The 17,576-nt window shown below is 43.7% G+C and overlaps 1 protein-coding gene across 1 annotated transcript in view; it reads left to right on the top strand.

Annotated features, from left to right (window-relative positions):
* The first annotated feature begins 3,480 nt into the window (after positions 1–3,480).
* The window catches only part of EEFSEC (eukaryotic elongation factor, selenocysteine-tRNA specific), a 102,613-nt gene continuing 88,517 nt past the window's right edge, over positions 3,481–17,576 (top strand). The window contains exon 1 of the mRNA XM_062636660.1: positions 3,481–3,857. Within this exon, the coding sequence (XP_062492644.1) occupies positions 3,581–3,857 (277 nt within the window). The 5' untranslated portion in view covers positions 3,481–3,580. The remainder of the gene's footprint in view (positions 3,858–17,576) is intronic.

Below are 17,576 nucleotides of genomic sequence, written 5' to 3'. Positions count from 1 at the left end.
ATTCTGTAAATAAAATCTATGGCTGTGATGAAGCCACAATTTTAGTACTGACCTGCAGAAAATGCTTTGGAAATCATTTGGGTTTGTATTTGCAGTAGAAGAGGAGATTTCAGTATAAAAAAGAAGCAGGGAACACTTGTTTGCTCAATAGATGTGAGGCTGGCTTCTCCCTCTTAACCGCTCAAGCTAATACCGTTTAACGGGGTTTACAATCACCCGTATGCTGTGCGTGGTTTGCCATAGCTCATTGTATTGATTGTTTTACTCATTCCATATGTTCTTTGAGCACTGTACTGAAATTGCAGTTCAAGGGGGAGAAGAATACATTTGGGTGAGGGTAAATAAACAATAACCCTTTAGACCACACAGGATTAATTGCTTATTCCCCAGAATGAGCAGAGTACAAGCAGAACTACTGGAAAGTTTAGAACAGAAATAGTTGGAAAGCTCCTTTATAATTGCTGTCTGATGTGCAATGATGCATTAGTATAAGGAAATATTAAACCTCGATTTTTAACAGGATTTTGGGGTTTAGGAATAGTTAACACATTAGAGGGAGAGGGTAAAATAACTTCATTGCAAAGCATGAGTCATCTTTCTCCTTTGTCCATGCCACCAGTGGAACATGAGTAGGTTGTTCGACCATTCTGCCCATCTCATGTTATAGGTGCTTTGAGTATAATTGAGTATTTCACTAGCCAGTTAACCAGAAAAAACAATACCTGTCACTAAGAGTCTGAGCTGTTATTCCCCAGCTTTAATCAACTCATTTTACCACCGTTTCTTTTGCCCCCCTGTTTGAGGTCTCCTATTTGGCACAGACGTCATGCGATACCCGATGTGGGAGCTGGAGACTTGAGAGCTGTTTTCCTAGACTAAATGTTTGAGGTTACAGGACGTGGCCCAGTTTCACATAAGCTTTCAAATTTCAATGGGACATGCTGAATCCTGGATCTGTCAAATAGTGTATTATTTTTGGAGTGAGAGAGAGTATGTGCGTGTAAGTGTGTGAATGACCTTTACATTTTTACCCTATCCCCAAAGTCTGACTTCCTGCCCTTTCTCCCATGAGTCCATAAACTTTAGCAATTAAAGTGAACACTCTTTAAGGAAGAAATTCAGGATAGGAGAGAACAACTGGGAAAAGGAATGGTGCATTAAGGGGAAAACGGAAAACAGCTAAATGCTGTAGACTGTTTGCTTTGTGATATAGAAAAATCGGGAGAAGCTGGAATTCTTTCATTTTGCCACATTCCCTTCTCCTCTGTAGTAGTATCAAGACTTGGGTGATATTGTGTGGTTCTGGGCTTTTTCCTGCAAAAGAAGCTGGAAGATTTTTCTCCGACTCTTCATCAAGACAATGGGAATGATGGATCTTAATGAATGCCAACTCTTCAACTTCCAAACCTGTAATTAATTCTAAAGCTTTCTAAGCTAACAGAATGGACCTCTAAGCACTGCTTACATTTTGATTTCTCATTTCTCCTCCTTGACGTTGGTGGTGTAAGTGCATTCATTTCACAGGTGCCATGTGCACCCTGAGCTTGCAAAGAGCTGTGCTTCAAGTGATAGGCTGTAAAATCAGATCCATGGACTCTCAAATCCTTGAGACAGGTATGCTCCTTCCCCTCACTGCCAGCAGAGCCGTAGAACTTTGAGACCTCTTTCCTTTGTCAAAACTTGAAAATGGAGTTATTTTAGGAGTTCTGGGGGGACTTCTGGATAATGCCTCTTTTAGGTAGGAATTAAGACCTTTTTCCACTTCCTCCTTCTGAAGTCATCTAATAATTAATGCTAAAAAAGGAATGCAATGGTAGGAAATGTGATACAGGGATACCAGTGTGGATTACAACTGCATAGGGTTGTTTCATATGGGAGCAGATGTATACTTGCCCTTTACTTTGCAAGCACTTATTGATGTAACAGATTGAGACATTCAGGACAAGGAAACATACATGAGCCCTATGATTTAACAGGAAACTATTCAAAGCCTGGGAACTTGGTCTGGAAAGTGACATTATGCTTTATTTGGCTCCTGTGACAGAGTTCCCATCAAACTGAACTGTTCAGCTCAAGAAGTTGATTATAATGGGGCTAGTGCAGTGCTCCTTGTGAGTTCACGTGGCTGCTTTAGGGAGACAGTTGTCTCAAAATACCATGGAAAGCTATTTTTTCTCTTTCCTGTCACCAAGTTATTGACTCTGTCGTCTTGACTTAGGTGTGCTTGGGAAGGAGGTATGATTTGTACCCAGCTTTAAAGCTCTGCAAACTCACATTGAAAGCACTGTTACATTAAACAACTTTCTGTGAAAGAAAAACCCTGGAGTTTGGTGTCAAAGCCTAAAAAACGACATTTGTGATGTTGACAATAACCTTAAGCAAGTCATCTTACATTTCTGGCTCATTCATTACTCAGCTATGAATGCTGAATACTATCAGCAATGTATACTACTTCCTGGGGAGAGCAAACAACACAATGGCACTGCTCCCAAAGAAAAACATCTCTGGAATATAGTGCACGTCTGGTCTAGTGGGGCACCTGTGTCTGCAACAGTCTTGTTTTCTCGGCTTGCAAACAGCTTTTGTCATTTGAAGTGATGTTTAGGATTACTCAGTGGTCACTATTGAAAATGCAGAAAACGTGTCATGTTTATTGTGTAATGCATTTGGCACTGTGTGACCTGGGTTATCAGTAAAGCCAGGTGACTTAAAGCAGTGAAACGAGCCCTTCTCTGGCCTCTCAGGTGCTCTCTGATGCTCATCTACCTGTTCGGGGGTTTTTTATTGTTGGTTTGCAGGTGAGCTCTCCATCACCACTGATAATCTTGATTATTCTTAATTCCTTCAAGGTATGACTTTTATACCGCACAAACTTCCAGGAGAATGACTTCTGCAAACCCCAAAATTGTTGATTGAGCAAACGTACAAAGTCTTAATCTGCCTTTTCATACCGATTTGCAATGTTCGCGCGCCTCGGAGACCAAACCTCAGCGCCGCACTTGCAGCGGGGCCAGGGTGGAGGTATCCCTGCAGGCAGCACGAAGTCGGATCGGGCGGAGCGGCGCAGCCCTGCAATCACTAATTAGTGTGGGCATGATGAGAGCGAAGCGCAGGTGCCGCGGGGCAGCCGCAATGACCCGTCCCGGGGTTCCCTCCTCCTGCGATGGGGCTGTGAGGAGCCTCACCTGGGCAGAGGGCTCAGCTCCGGGGTGTGCGGCCATCAAGAAACCTCGTTAGAGGCCTCGCCTGGGTGAGGCCGCTTTGGACCGGGGGAGGTCTGCGAGCGTGTACCGGGGTGAGCGGAGCCGCCTGCCCGCTGCGACCGGCGGTTCCCAGCCCTTAGCGGCCGCCGCGCAGTCCGCAGCCGTTCCGCGGCACCCGCCTGCTGCGGACGCGGCCCTTAACGCGTGTCTCAGCGCTGGGATGCCGGTGCCTGCGTTCCCCTCGCTGCAGCCGCGGCGGGGCCGGGCTCGGCTTTCCCGCTGCCCGGGGCTCATACGGAGGCCGCGGAACGACGGCGGCGGGGCCCGCGTTGCCGCAGGGGCGCTGTTGGGACGGACCGGTCGGGTGCAGCGCAGCCATGGCCGCCGGGCCCCGTGTGCTCAACGTGAACGTGGGGGTCCTGGGCCACATCGACAGCGGGAAGACGGCGCTGGCGCGGGCGCTGAGCACCACCAGCTCCACCGCCGCCTTCGACCGGGCGCCGCAGAGCCGGGCGCGGGGCATCACGCTGGACCTGGGCTTCTCCTGCCTGCGCACCGCTCTGCCGCCGCAGCTGGGCCCGGGGCCCGGCGAGCTGCAGTTTACGCTGGTCGATTGCCCCGGGCACGCCTCCCTCATCCGCACCATCATCGGCGGTAAGGGGGGAGCTCGGGCCGGGCCCCGGGGGCTCGGGTGCCGGGGGAGGGCTGGGGCGGAGGTCGGGTTCCCACGGGTTTGCTGCCTTTGCCGCACTTTGTGATTCCCCAAGTAAAAGAGCGATTCCCGTGTAAAAGCGGTTGGTAAATGTGAGCATTTTGGTGTTTCTTATGCTTACTCGGGAAAAAAAGTTCAATGTATACAGAGACCTCCTTTGTGCCATTAAGGGCAATGCGAATGTCTGGTTTCTCACTTGTTTAAAGCTGTCACGCTTTGATACTCCCCGTGGTTGAGCGCTGTGGTGCGCTCTCTGAGCGTGATTGTGCTGCAGTTCTGCAGAGCCTGGGCAGCTCTAGCACGATGACCTTCTGTTTGGAAGGAATGTTGTGGCTTTTAGTGACTTTCCCGTCCAGTCTTCGTAGGTGATGTCAGAAGGTTAACGTGGTTTGCATTAGAGCTCATTTACAGTGAGCTCACCTCGTTCTATGCGATATAACACCTCCCCCTTCCACCTCTAAAAGGAATGGAGAGGGGGTTGGTGCTTGGCTGAAGGTGTAAGAGTGGCACTTTGCAGGCTGCTTTTAGCTCTCTCGGGTGGATAAACCGCAGGTATAGGCACCCTGGTAGTGTCTGTGCTGCAGTGCGTGTGGCTTCTCAGATGCAGTGAGGTGCAGGCCACGTTGCTGCTAGCGAATGAGCCCCCTTTGGGATTATTTGTTAGTAGTCGATGTGGTGTTTGTGCTCCTTTTGCACAGGATAACAACCATTTACTTACCGCTTTCACCAGCAGGGAAGCGCCCGGTGCCGCCCGTCGGCGCGTACCCACAGGGAAGGGGAGGCGAGGCGAGGCTGGGTGCTCCCTTCCCCGAGCCCGGGGTCTTTAAGGTGCTTTTGTTCTTTAGCATCGGCGCCCAATCTGCAGTGGCCGAGCACTTGATTAGCCTCTAAAGAACAGAGTTTTCTTTGGCAAAGGTTTCTTGGATGTGCTGACCTACTTGTAGTTAGACATTCCTTTCTGCCAGCAACAGCTCATGTGAGCCTGGTGAACTTCCTCATGAAGAGGACATGAGAAAACTTTGAAAACCAGCTCCTTTTTTTTATCACTTTAACGCTTATCTGGGGTGATTGGTTAATATAAAGGCTTCGTGTTGTTTCCTATAGTTTTTGTGAAGGACTTCAAAGAGTTTAGTCCCAGATGGCCTCATTGGTTGAATCAGTTATTCATATTTCCTTATTGATAGGCTGTGCTGGGCGCAGAAAAGATGTGGCCAGTGGACCAGACTTAGATGAGTTTCCTTCCCAGCAAAAGTGATTTTTTTGCAGGTGGCAATTCAGACACATAAGCATGTTAAATTCACTTAGTTCCAGGTCTATCAGATTATGTATCTTGGTGGAAACATTTGATTAGCATGGTATACTGCAAGTCTATGTATTGAGTGGTAGAGAAATACTAGTGTTAATACTGAAGAGTTAGAAATTCCAGTTTTCTGCTTGATAGCAAATGTGTATCTTGATAGTGGATTCCTTTTTGGTTTTACTACCAGGTTTAAAAGGTGAAACCTTGATAATAAAACCTCATCTATGCCTGTGGGACTCTAGATGCTTACGCTTTTAGTGTGGTTTGGTGAAACTCAAACTGAAGTAAAGCGTATCTTGTGTAGCGGGATACATCCTTTGGTAGGCAGGTGTCAGGATTTCTGTATTGCCAGCTTTTCCAGCTCTTCAGAAATGGAAAGCTGGGCCTCCCAGGTAATGAACTTGGAAAAACTCAGATTGTTTTCACCTGCTTCCTGATCACGAGCATTCAGGGTTCACCATTCTAAGCATTTTCTTTGCAATCAGATTTGCTGCTACTTTTTTCTTTTCAATGGAATCTGTGATCTCTGTTACTGCAGATTTTCTCTATATAAGGTTTTTAAGTTTTAAGTGCAAAGTGCTTTATTTGCCTATATTTATTCTGCATCTCCGATCTCTCGCACCTCTCTAAAACGCTGCTTTTCTGACATCAAGTCCTGCAGTGGCTTCTCTGTTGTCTTTTCTGTGCTCCCACAGTGCTCTAAGGGTTAACTCCTTTGCTGTACAAAGCTGATAAATCTGCTTATGGATTAAATAGTATTATTTACCATTCTTTAACATATTTCTGTAGCTAATTCTTGACGTGTTTTTTTTTCACTGCTGCCTCTAGTATTGCATTTTTGTCATGCTATGCCAGGTAGCACTTGACCTTGCAAATACTTCTGACAGTCACTCACAAGATGCTTATTTCGTGTCAGTACGTTAGGATAAAATGAATGCAGAATATTTGAGCAGTAACCAAATGGAATGGAAAATGGAAGTCGTATTTCATCCTGTGTGGCAACATTTTTCTTGCAAAGCTTGTCCTTGAAAACAAACCGTATCAAATGTACAATCACAAGATGGTCGTTTTTTGCTTTACCTGCATGCAGGGAATTGGAAATGCTGCACAGTTCCCCCCAGATGCTTTTCCAAAGTTTTAGCTGGAAGGTGACAGTCAAGGTTGGAAGGGAATAAATGACTTGCTCTGTCATGACTTTAAACCATGCTGGTTTATTCTTCAGCAGCAGTTGCCTATGTGTCTGCTGTGGCAGGAAGGTATTAAGTCATTGTGGATAGCTGTATGGCTTGGGCTGTGTCATGTATTTCTTTTTGCCTTATGCTTTTGAACAGCAAGAGCAAAACTATTTCTCAGTAACTTCAAGCCTTTACCCATCTTCTAGCAGGGTCTTGTCTATCATGTACCAAACAGCACAGTAAATACTGTATTTATAGCTGTTCGTAGATGACTTGGTAAGCAGAGAAAACAAACCTGAATAACTGAATTTTAGGAGTCAATGCTTTAGCTTGGCACAAGCCCTAAGAAATGCCCACAGTAGCTTTATGCTTGCCTTCTGTACTGAAGGAATGACCACAAAATTCAGTGCTGTTATTTTTATAGAGTGGTATTTTGTTAATGTTTCACACCAGGATGGGGTAGTTTCTGACACAGTTCTACAGGCTTTTATAAGCTCCTGTCTGTTACATTTCAGCATGCTTATCTACCACAAAGCCGATGTTAACGTCACTCACTGAAGTAAGACAAGAGTTGCTTTTACACTTGCTTTCTGCAGACTTGTGCCTGCGGTGGGGTCTGGAACGGTTTCTCAAACCAGTCCAGCAGCAAGGGGTGCCCGCAGAGAGGTTCTGTGAGTTCATCTGCCAGGAGAAATTCAATCCCCAGATTTCATTTTCAGACTGCTTTGTGGAGCAAAGTAGTTTAAGCAGCAGCAGATTTTTTCTGTGCTGGTGGTTCATGTCATGCCCGAGGAAGGGTCAGCACCCAAACCCAGCAGAACTCGGTTACCCCCTCCCAACTTCCCCACGCAGCCAGGGGTGCTGCAGTGTTTGATTTAGGTGAGCTGTTGTCAGCTGCCCTTCATCTCTTTGATTTTGAGATGGGTCCTCAAAAGAACTTCTAGAAAAGCAAATTGTCTCTTCCCCCCCCACCCCGTGAAGTTCAAAGGAGTGAGTAGCCTCATAGGGTTTTATTTGGAAAGCTACTGCTTGACCCTGGTTGTCTAAACTGGGAAGGGGGTGGAATTCTGCCCAAGTTGTAGTTTTGTAATCCTTCTGCCTGTCTGAACCTTCGACCTCTTCGCTCTCTAACTGGAGCTTCATTGTCACCATTTGTCCCTGCAGGTCCTTCAAAGCAAGCTGCCTTGCAAGTGTCTGTTTCCACTTTGCTGCCGTGTTCTCCTAAGGAAGGGTATTAATTCATACCTGATACATCGCAGGGGCCGAGACTTTTGAACTCGCACGAGAGCTTGGGGAGGGGGAAATGAGCGTAGCGAAAGCAGGTCTTGCTGATGCAAATAAGTACAATGAAAACAGTCTTGGGAGATCAAGGGGGCTGTGGTCTCGCTACCAGCGTTCAGACTCGGTCAGATGCAGGTTATTTGTAAGATTAATAAAGCACAACCCTCTCCTCCCCAGTTTCTATCACAGATGAGTTGCTTTGCTGAGTTTGTTGTAAGCTTTTAAGGGGGTTTGTGAGCTTGGGGTTACCTTTGCGTTACTGTCATGAGAATACACTTCTATTGGTGTGAACTTCTACTTCTTGATACCTTTGTGAGTCATAGAATCAGATGCGTTGGAAAAGAGCTTTAAGATCATGAAGTCCAGTTGTTCTCCCCAGCACTGCCAAGGCCATCACTAACCCATGTCACTGAGGGCCTTGTCAATGCTGTGAACGCTTCCAAGGATGGTGATTCTACCACTGCCCTGCACAGTGTGTTCCAATGTGTGACTGCCATTTCAGTGAGGAAACGTTTCCTCATCTCGAATCTAAGCCTCCTCTCACTCAGCTTGAGGCTGTTTCCTCTTGTCCTGTTGCTTTTTACTTGGCAGAAGAGACCAGCTATGTCCTGGCTTCATCCTCCTGTCAGGTAGGTATAAGCAGGTAGAAGATAGGATTGTTCTTGTTGTTTCCATTCCAGGTGAGTGAACAGGTAGTTTCATAGTTGTAGGGTGTGTATATGGGTGACTTACATTTATGTGGAGGCCTCTTGCTGTTGAGTGGATGCGTGGAAGGAAAACCTGTGCTTCCCTGGAGGAAAGAGTGCATTGGGTGGTTCGGTGGATGCTGTTCTGGTCAGAGAGACATGATGGAGAGTCTTGAGGACTTTGGCTGCCAGTTTGAAGTGAGAATAACATAATGGTGAACCTTTTCTGGTGGGGAAAAAATGCTTACATACAACTTTCATGTAATTCCTATTCACAAGCCTCATTGTAGTGATTGGTGGTGTGGAATGAGAGTACTCATGGGCTGAGAGAGTTCAACTAGCACTGGTGGGGATGTTTTCTAAACCCTATTAAACTTGTTGGGGTTGTAGTGCTTGGAAATTGCTGACATGGCTTTGTATTAAAAATGCAAATAAAGCTGTAAATGAAAACCCTTTTCTCTTGAAATTGAAACAGTGTCATAACTCACTGTGAGCAATTGGGCTGGTGCCTGATACTTGTCTGATGAATTAAAGGAGTATTTTTGTTGCTATTTTGAAGCAAAAGCCACGTTTTAAATTGAGCTATGCGTAAGGAAAAGGCAGCTGGTACGAAAGCATTGCTGCTCGAAAATCCCCCTTCCACAGCCCCCAAAGTGCAGCTCCGGCTCCTGGGCAGCGCAGTGCACAAGAGGGCAGTGTCTGCTCACGCTGTGGATGCTGGTGGTTAAGTCCTCAGGATAGCAGGTCAGCCTGGGTGAGTGACCTTCCTTTGAATCCAAACGGGATTAGGTAGAGGATTTGGAACACAACTGCGGCTTAATTTTCCCGTTCCTAAAGCAAATATCCTTTGTGTTTTAAGGAAGGTTAGTCCTGTTTCATCTGCAGCGCGGATAGTGCCTTTTAGACCTTAAGCAATAACAACAACGTATGGTGTGTTGTTACACATTACATGAGATCAAGTACCACAGGTGAGACGAAACAACTGGTTTTCAACCATATAGAAATGGCTGGGTTTTAATTTTATATCTGTGTAAAGTTATCTATATATTAAATAAATATATATATTTAACCTGTAAAGCAGTCAGCGATGTGAGAACTGTGGAATTTGGTGTACACGTTATTTGTTAACCCATCTCCCCTTACAATTTAATAACTGAGCAAAAGCATGGTAGTTGTCCTCTATCTGTTTTGAAGCACTTCTGTGCTATATGGAGTTTGTTGTGTGAGATTGAGTAGAATGAAGCTTGGGTTTGTGTGTGTACCGGGGTGCTTTAAAATCGTGGTCCTCACATGGAATTTATATCGTAACCTTAATGGTTCTAACTTTCTATTTACTTATGCTTCTGATTTCTGTGTATATTAACGTTTTTTTTGAGTGATATGCTCCAAGATTCCTCTACTTGGCTATTACAGTTTCTATTCTATGCTCTTGTCTGCCTTTTTGACTTGAAGCTTATCTCCCCACTGAAGTTCTACAGGTCCAAACCCCTCCCGAATGGTACATCAACTCTTAAGTAATAATAGAGAGCATAGTGGAAGAGTCTTTCTTTTCTGGGTTGAAAAGAAGGAAAAGAGCCATTATCTTCTGATTTCAGAAGTTATAATGAATAATCTTACTCCCTTCTTCTTAGAATCCTTCAGAAATGTGCTGTTTCCTGTGGTCAGTTAAAAAATAAACCCCTTTAATTGTGCGTATCTTGTTGTGGAGCTGTGATTTATGGTTGAATTTTCAATCATAAACGTAGGTTGCAAACAGGAGTGGCTGAATGGAGCAGTGTTTGAATGCGAAATTGTCTCTTACTAATACAGGAGAATCTTTCTCCGCAGCTTTGGAGCGGTTGTGTGCATACTTGTATACAACAAAATTGTGCTAATTCACAGTTGTTATTTGACACAAACTTGACAGCTTCTCAGGAAAACAGAATAACCAAGCCCTGTAATGGTGCTGACTGAGCCTGTTTTGATCATTCTTTCTATTGATTTAAAAACAGGATTTCTTTGTTCCATCATACTGTGTGCAAGCATTCATCAAATAACCACATGCCCTTTCATTTCATTTTTGCTTCATATTTCTCCTTGCTTGAAATTATCTTGTAAGCTGTCTGGGAGAGTGGTCAAGCTTTATTAATCCATTTTTAGATGCTTTTAAATACTGGCTAATGCAATGAAGCCTTATAAATGCCTTCATAAAATGTAGAACAACTCGCTGTAAATGCGAAGCGCGTTTATAGTTAAAATTACCCTTGTCAAAATGAATTTAAAGGACATTTTTCAAAGCAGCATTTTTCCTGATGATGGGTATGTTTGCTTGCTAAATAGTCCAATTTTGCAATCCAGTGGTCTGCTAATCACCAAACCGTCTTTTGAAGGTTCTACCGTATTTGTTCTACAGCTCTGCTTAGGAGTTGCCTTCAATTAGTAGGTGCTAGATATAAGTTGAATGGTATGTTGCTTATGTCTAGAACCCACTTTTGACAGCTGGCTTGGCATGATGGAACCATGGACTTGGCTGCCTTAATTTTTCCTCTGTTTTTATGGTGTTTGCACTAGAAGTAATAATGTGTTCTCTGGTGACTGTTGTGAGGTGCTGTTTATCACCCCCCACACCCCAAGAAGCAAAATGCAGATGGAAATATCTGGGATGTAATTGGAAAGCAGATACGGGACAGGTCCTCTGGCAAAGCCAACAAACCAACCCCAGCACTGGTCGTGGTAAAGCCCATTCAGTGAAATAAGAAGTTGTTTCTCTGCTTGGCAGCTTGTTTTCTGTGTGGGCACCCTGGAGTTGGCCTGGCAAGCTGGGATGCATGTTCTGTGGTGGTAATTTCCAGCTGGATTCTTGAGCGTGTTGTGTTCTGTGGGACACAGCTCATAACAGAGCAAACTGAGTGAGAGCTCCAGCAAGGACAGGCTGGAGCAGTTCATGTGATAGCTGTGATTGCAAAGATACTGTGCGTTCTGCCAGAGAATATTCTGTGCTAGCTGTAAAATCCAGATGAAATAGCCATTCAGAAGTGCTTCCTTTAAACTGTGAGCTTCCAAAAAGAGTTGCAGGCTAAATAAATATCAATAACTCATATTTCCCATCTCCTTATTGGTTATTCTTCTAAAATGTTCTTGCACAGCCTATCTAATCTGTTCAAGTGAACATGAAATGGTTCGTGTTGGCTTCCAGTTTGAATTATGATCTCTGTTTCACACTTAAGCTGATTAATACTGCATTAGATTGTAATTATCAGCATTACCAGCGCTACAAGTGGTGGTGACCAGACAAACAAATGTATATATGGATGGTGAATGTAACAGCAGAATGAGTTTGTGAATAGCGGAAGGAGAGGAAATGGAATAGAGAGGATAGCTTAAACAGAAATGAATTGTGTTCAGGAGCATTATGGGGGTAAAGGATGATGAGCAGGAGTAAGAAATCCAGATTTGAGGCCAGGCTAAGAATTCAAATCCTTCACCCCTGGTTCCAGAGAAGAGGGGATTCATTTGGGCTTACAATTTTGTTTAAAAACATCTGAGTTTACTTCATGCCATCGAAGGACCCTGAAGGTTTTGTCCACTGCAGATCAGCTTTTTCTGCAGCCCCAGCAAAGTTCTTGCCATCTGTGCCAAAGTTTTCCTTTGTTTTGGGTCTTACATGCCAACTGTACACTGCATCTAAATAAGAATAGCTCCTACATGCCCATCTCTTTAATGATGGATTAGTTCAGCAAAGGTTCACCTGCTTTTTCTTTCCGTCAGACGTGTTGTAGAGCAGGTGAGCGTATTTTACAAACGATTCCTGTGTATATGTAAAACTTGAAATGGTCTTTGAGAAGCTGTTGGGTTAAGGAGAAGCTATGGAAGTGTCTGAAAATCGATAGAACTATCCAATTACATTAACCAGAATAGGCAAGGGGGAAGTGTCTTTTGTCATAGATGTTTATTCATGCTTAAATCTACTTTTCTGAAAGACTTCCCTTCCCACAGCGCTACTTTGGAGGGGAACGTTTCCAAAGCATGCAAAAACTGCAGTTCAGAGAAAGAAACAAAATTGTTGTAGTTTTTTAGGCTCAAGAAGAGGGGGAGGGAAAATGGTTTCCTTGTATTTGCCCGTGCTGTTGGATGGAAGACAAAGCTTGGTCTCTCTTGCTGACTAATGTCATCATCGAGGCATTTTTTTTCTCCCACAGAGCAATTTTGTCTCCATTGAGACCCCCACAGCCATTGGCAAGACCATGGCCTGAGATTAAATCTCATGCTTGGGTGAAATTCTAATGACTGTAATTGTTTCCTCTTTTTAAGTCTGTGGTCCCCTCATCAAAGGGTGATGCGGAAATTATGCATTTATGTTGTAAAAAGGGAGGTCATGATTACCTGAACCTGTGGTTGACTTGGGGGGATTCTGTGTCGTGTTCTGGCAGTGGTTATCCATGCTGACATTCTAGGATGTGAAATGATTTAAAGTGTGGCTGAGATGATGTATGTAAGGGAATAGAGCATGTTAGTCCTGCCTGGGGTGCATGCTGCTTGCTCGGCTGTCACCCGCTCTTGGATGATCCCCATCCCTCAGGGAGCCGCAGCCACTCTTGTGTTTCCAGCATCTGTTAGAATAGGAGAGAAGGAAAAGTAAATGTGGGTCGAGGTAGGTTTCCGTGAATGATCTGTTCCGAGGGTAAGCTCCTAACCTGGTGCAGCCAAAAAGCAGTGCTGGACTCGTCTCTCTCCCAAGCTGTAAAGGGCTTCTTTCACCAAGTGGTGTGTTCACCTTCCCGTTGCAGTGTTTGCTAAAGGTGATCAGTATCTTAAGTATTGCACCAGTGTGGTAGTGTTGGCTGTGGAGGAGCCGAATGCAAGTGTGAAATGTAGAATCCCAGACTGGTTTGGTTTGAAGGGACCTTAAAGCTCATCCAGTGCCACCCCCCTGCCATGGGCAGGGACACCTTCTACTGGACCAGGTTGCTCTGAGTCCCATCCAGCCTGGCCCTGAACACTGCCAGGGTTTGGGCAGCCACGGTGTCTTTGGGATATGAAAAAGAATTGCACACAGTTTTATAGAGGTACTTGCCTGATCCTGCAAAATTGGGCTATACATGGTGTTGCTGATGGATGGAAAAAAAATCACATAAGCATTTTGTGGTGTTTGACTTTATTGTGCTTTTCGATATGTATGCAACTGTAGAACCATATTCTCCTCTAAGATCTTTGAGCAATTACAACAAAATCACTTGCTGTGCGTTAAGTACAAGCTTTTTTGAGTTTGTACCCTAACTTATTAGGTATCCTTGAAAGACATCCAGAAGAACTGACTAGGGAGCTTTTCATCAGAGAGTAAGCAGAATGGTTCAAAGAGTACTTAAAATTGAGCATCCAGGCCGCATTTAAAGACTAAAGAAACAACAAAACATTGTCATTCTTAGAAGCACTCTGCATCAGAATCTTCTCTCTGATCTCGGCATGATGATGAATGTTCAGTTTAGAGTATTACAAAGTACAACAGCAAATAACCCCTGGGTGTCAGCAGTGCTGTTCACCGAAGGGAAGAGCCTTGGGTGTGAAGCACTGAAACTTCAGCTGCTGTCTGGCAATATTAAAACTTGAAATAGTGTGATAATATACCTCATTTGAAAAACTTCCTTAAAGCCAGAAAGACAGGTTTTTACACTGAAATTATATATATAAAAAACTATATATATGTATTATATTATTATATATATGCATGTGTCTATATGGCTATAAATAAAATCCTTACTGAAAGAACCTTGAAATAGTTGTTGATAATATTTACCCTTATGTATGGATGTTTCCCTGTCACTGAGCTCTGCCTCTGCTCTCTGGTGTGCATTATGGTACCCAGTAATGTGCTCGGTTTTCTGTCCAGTATGGCCATTGAACTGGAATCCCTTTTGGGATGAGATTTGCTGCTCTCTGGTGCTGTATAGTGCATCTCGGGGCCATATAAGAGGTGCCTGGTTCTACTGACCTGACCAAGCTTTGCATGGTGAAAATAAATCCCTGTTTGGTCAAGCCATAGCTGAAAATGCAGCCTTTACAGCAAGGCCATCTCGAGATGCTAGTTCACTCCTGAGCTGGGTCCACCAACAGCTTGTGGCTGGGTGTTTTTGCATGATGTGTCCCTAAATGTGTTTCTCTGCTTGGAAGCTTTATTTACTGTAGGAGACAGTTGTTTGCTCTGGTAATAGCCAGTGCTGCCTTCATGGTGTTTAGTGTTTTCTTTGTTGGAACTAAAAGGCAAACAAATGAAATGTGGAAATAAATGTAACTTTTGGTTATTAAACACAAGCCCCGCTGGCCTTTCCCTCACTGACCCTGCACGGAGAAACCAGCCAGTCCTGGACTTGCCTCAAAGAGCAGTTTGTTTGGAAACGTGGTCAGATTGATGCAGTCCTCATAAGTTATTTTGGTTGCTGTTCTTATTTCTCTGCCTTTTGAATTTTAAAGGTCTTTATCTTTGTCTCAGTAAGACAATGGTAAATCAGAGCTGGGAAAACTGTAGGTCTCATAAGGTGATACCAGATTTGTGGACTTTTTTTTGTGTTCTCATGTATAATTGAGTCAATCCCACGTAAAACCTGAATTAACCCATGTGATGTATAAATCAGTTGACGCTTTCAGAGTTGATGCATACTGTTTTAAACCTGTTTGCGGTAACTTATGGGCTCATGAAAGAGCAGTTTGAACAGAAGAGTTAAAGGAAATTCTGAGCTTAAGCTGCCTGCTATTTATTTTAGCAGCATGGGATATTTCAGCAGCATTCTCACTTTGTATTGGAGAGCCAACAACTTCATAGCATCTCCAGTGCAACTGTAGTTACTGTTTTTATTGGACGCTGAAAAGCATCAGGATGTGTTTTGGGCCTGGTGTTGTTCTGTTTGGAAGCTGTTCTACTTTCTGTGAAAGATGGGTACTTTTGGTCCAAGTTCCCTTTTACACAGTGTTTGTTCAGAAGTGGAATAAATGAGTTCTATGCATGAGGACTGTATTTCTGCAGACAGAGAGGATGCTGCAGTGGGGGCTGCTGTTGCCTAACAAACTAAATCATTTAGGGGTCAGAAGCACAGTGCAGCGTAGATGTAGTAAAAGCAGCCAAGAGCAGCTCAGCTGAACAGTACATTTACCATAACCAGAGGGTTGTGTGCTGGACGGTCACGATTCACATACAGGATGCTGGGGCACTCAGAGTTGGCTAATGTAACTTTGTAGTGGGTCAGCAAAATAGCCCATGAAGGCATCTTTCCCAACTTAAATATATGTGGAAAATACTGTTTGCTGCTAAGTGGTACTGATTGCTGCAGAGTGTGAAATGCACCACTTGTAATCTCTCTTCCTACTTCTTTTAGCTCTGAGTAACCAAAAAAAAATGGAGCTTTAATCACCACGGCTGTATTCTTTCTTGGTGATTTCAGCATTTCATTAAGCAGTGATTACTACTCTCCAATTATGCATTCATTTATCTTAGTGGTGCTTTTACAGTCAGAGATAGTGTTGGTTTATTGGATTTGGCTGATGCCTAGCAATTTCAGCAGATGGTTTTTTCTTGGCATGTAAGAACATGCAAGAAAGCAGCAGAGAGGGTTTGAGAGCCTTGGCATTGCTTGTGATGATAATCTTACCTGATCTTTCTTGAAGAAAAGGGGAAAACGCAATGGGTTTTGTGCCTTGGGACCTCTAGAACTTCTGTGCCGAGGTCTATCTCCAGGCTTTGTGTTGTCTGGAATTTAGGGGCTCATGGTACCCCTCTTCCAGGTGCAGGGGAATAAGCAGTGTCAGGGGCTGATCTGGAATCTTGTAGTTGGAATGGGGTTTTCCCTGTCTTCATAAGCTGGCAGTTTCACAAATGAATTAAAAGATCATTTTTCCTTAAGGGAAATGGGGGAGAAGGAAAAGAGGAGGGATGGTGCAGGGGGAAATGGGGTTGAAGGGTGATTTCTTGGTACTTCCATGTTGCTCTTTCCTGTATGAGTAAGAGGGAGGCGAAAAGGATCTCAACACTGTTAAAAGCTGCCCTTGTTAGATAGAAAACATTCTATCCTGATGCCTATCCCAGCTTTAAATCTGGGTAGGCACTGGTGGCCTGGGGAGGTGGAGTGGTTTGTGGCAGGGGTGTAGGGTTATTGATAACCCACCTTTGCTTTGCTTCTGTTTGTTTCATGGGTTTTGTTTGTAGGTTTTAAGATGATGCATGGGGTTTGTTTTCATCCTGAACAGCATGCAAATGGAGTTTCTAGTTCCTTATAGGACTGAAATGAAACAGGCTGCTTTGCCCAGTGCTGCTGCAGAGGGGGTTGAGTGTTGCTGCTGTCTCTTAGTACTGCAGATGTCAAAGCTTTCATCTTGCTGGTAAAGCCCTGCATAAACTTGTGTACTCTGAGATGCTGCGATTTAATTTTCCTTGAACCAACAGCATCAGCTCTGTGAGAAACAAATCTCATTGTACTCTTGAGTCTTGTTTTTCTGAGCGTTGGAGAAAGCTGTGTATGTTTAAAACATGGGGGCTACCCCTATCCCTTGTGTGTACTTTGCTTAAGAGGACTCAAGGCAAAAGGCATATAAAGGCATGCTGTTATTACTTTATTAAGGGAGGAAAAAATACCCATTTATGTGATTTGTATCTGTTTTTTTTACTTCCATGTAGACCAATCTTTAAAGCCTATTCTGTTCTCTGTACCTACATCACTTACTTTTTTTTTCTCTTCATACACTTTATAGTCTATTTTTACAAAATAGCAAGATAATTGTTATCCTCAAAAGCAAATTAACTGTGACATTTTAAACATAATTAATAAGATAATTTATTGGAAGTTATATAAGATAATCTTTCAACAATATTTAATGTATAGTAAATTGTCAGTAAGAATATACTTGAAGTTCCTTTGTGTTTCTCTTCATTATTATATGGTTCTTCAACAGCAGTCTTCTCCATCATTTGATGTGAAGACTGAAGTGGCTAGATAACATGTGGAGCATATTTATTTAAGTTCCTTTGAAATGAAAGTCTCATTCTATGTTTTCCATCCCTTGTTCTGTCCAGTGGACTGCAATTCAAGTTCTCACTGTCGGAATGTTTAATTTCTAATCTATTGTTCTCTCTGAGCCTGGGAGATACAAAGGGAAACAAGACCTAAGGAATAGTTAAGAATATAAAAACCCCCTTACACAAGACAAAGGCATTGGTGAATAGGTTTTTGAAGAGAAAAGTGTTTAATCAGTAGA

The sequence above is a fragment of the Pezoporus occidentalis genome, unplaced genomic scaffold, assembly GCF_034315485.1.
Source record: "Pezoporus occidentalis ecotype Australia unplaced genomic scaffold, CSIRO_AGI_Poc_V1 ctg114, whole genome shotgun sequence".
NCBI lineage: Eukaryota > Metazoa > Chordata > Aves > Psittaciformes > Psittacidae > Pezoporus > Pezoporus occidentalis.
The sequence above is the reverse complement of the archived record's forward strand: the minus strand, read 5'-3'. Positions and strand labels throughout refer to the sequence as shown.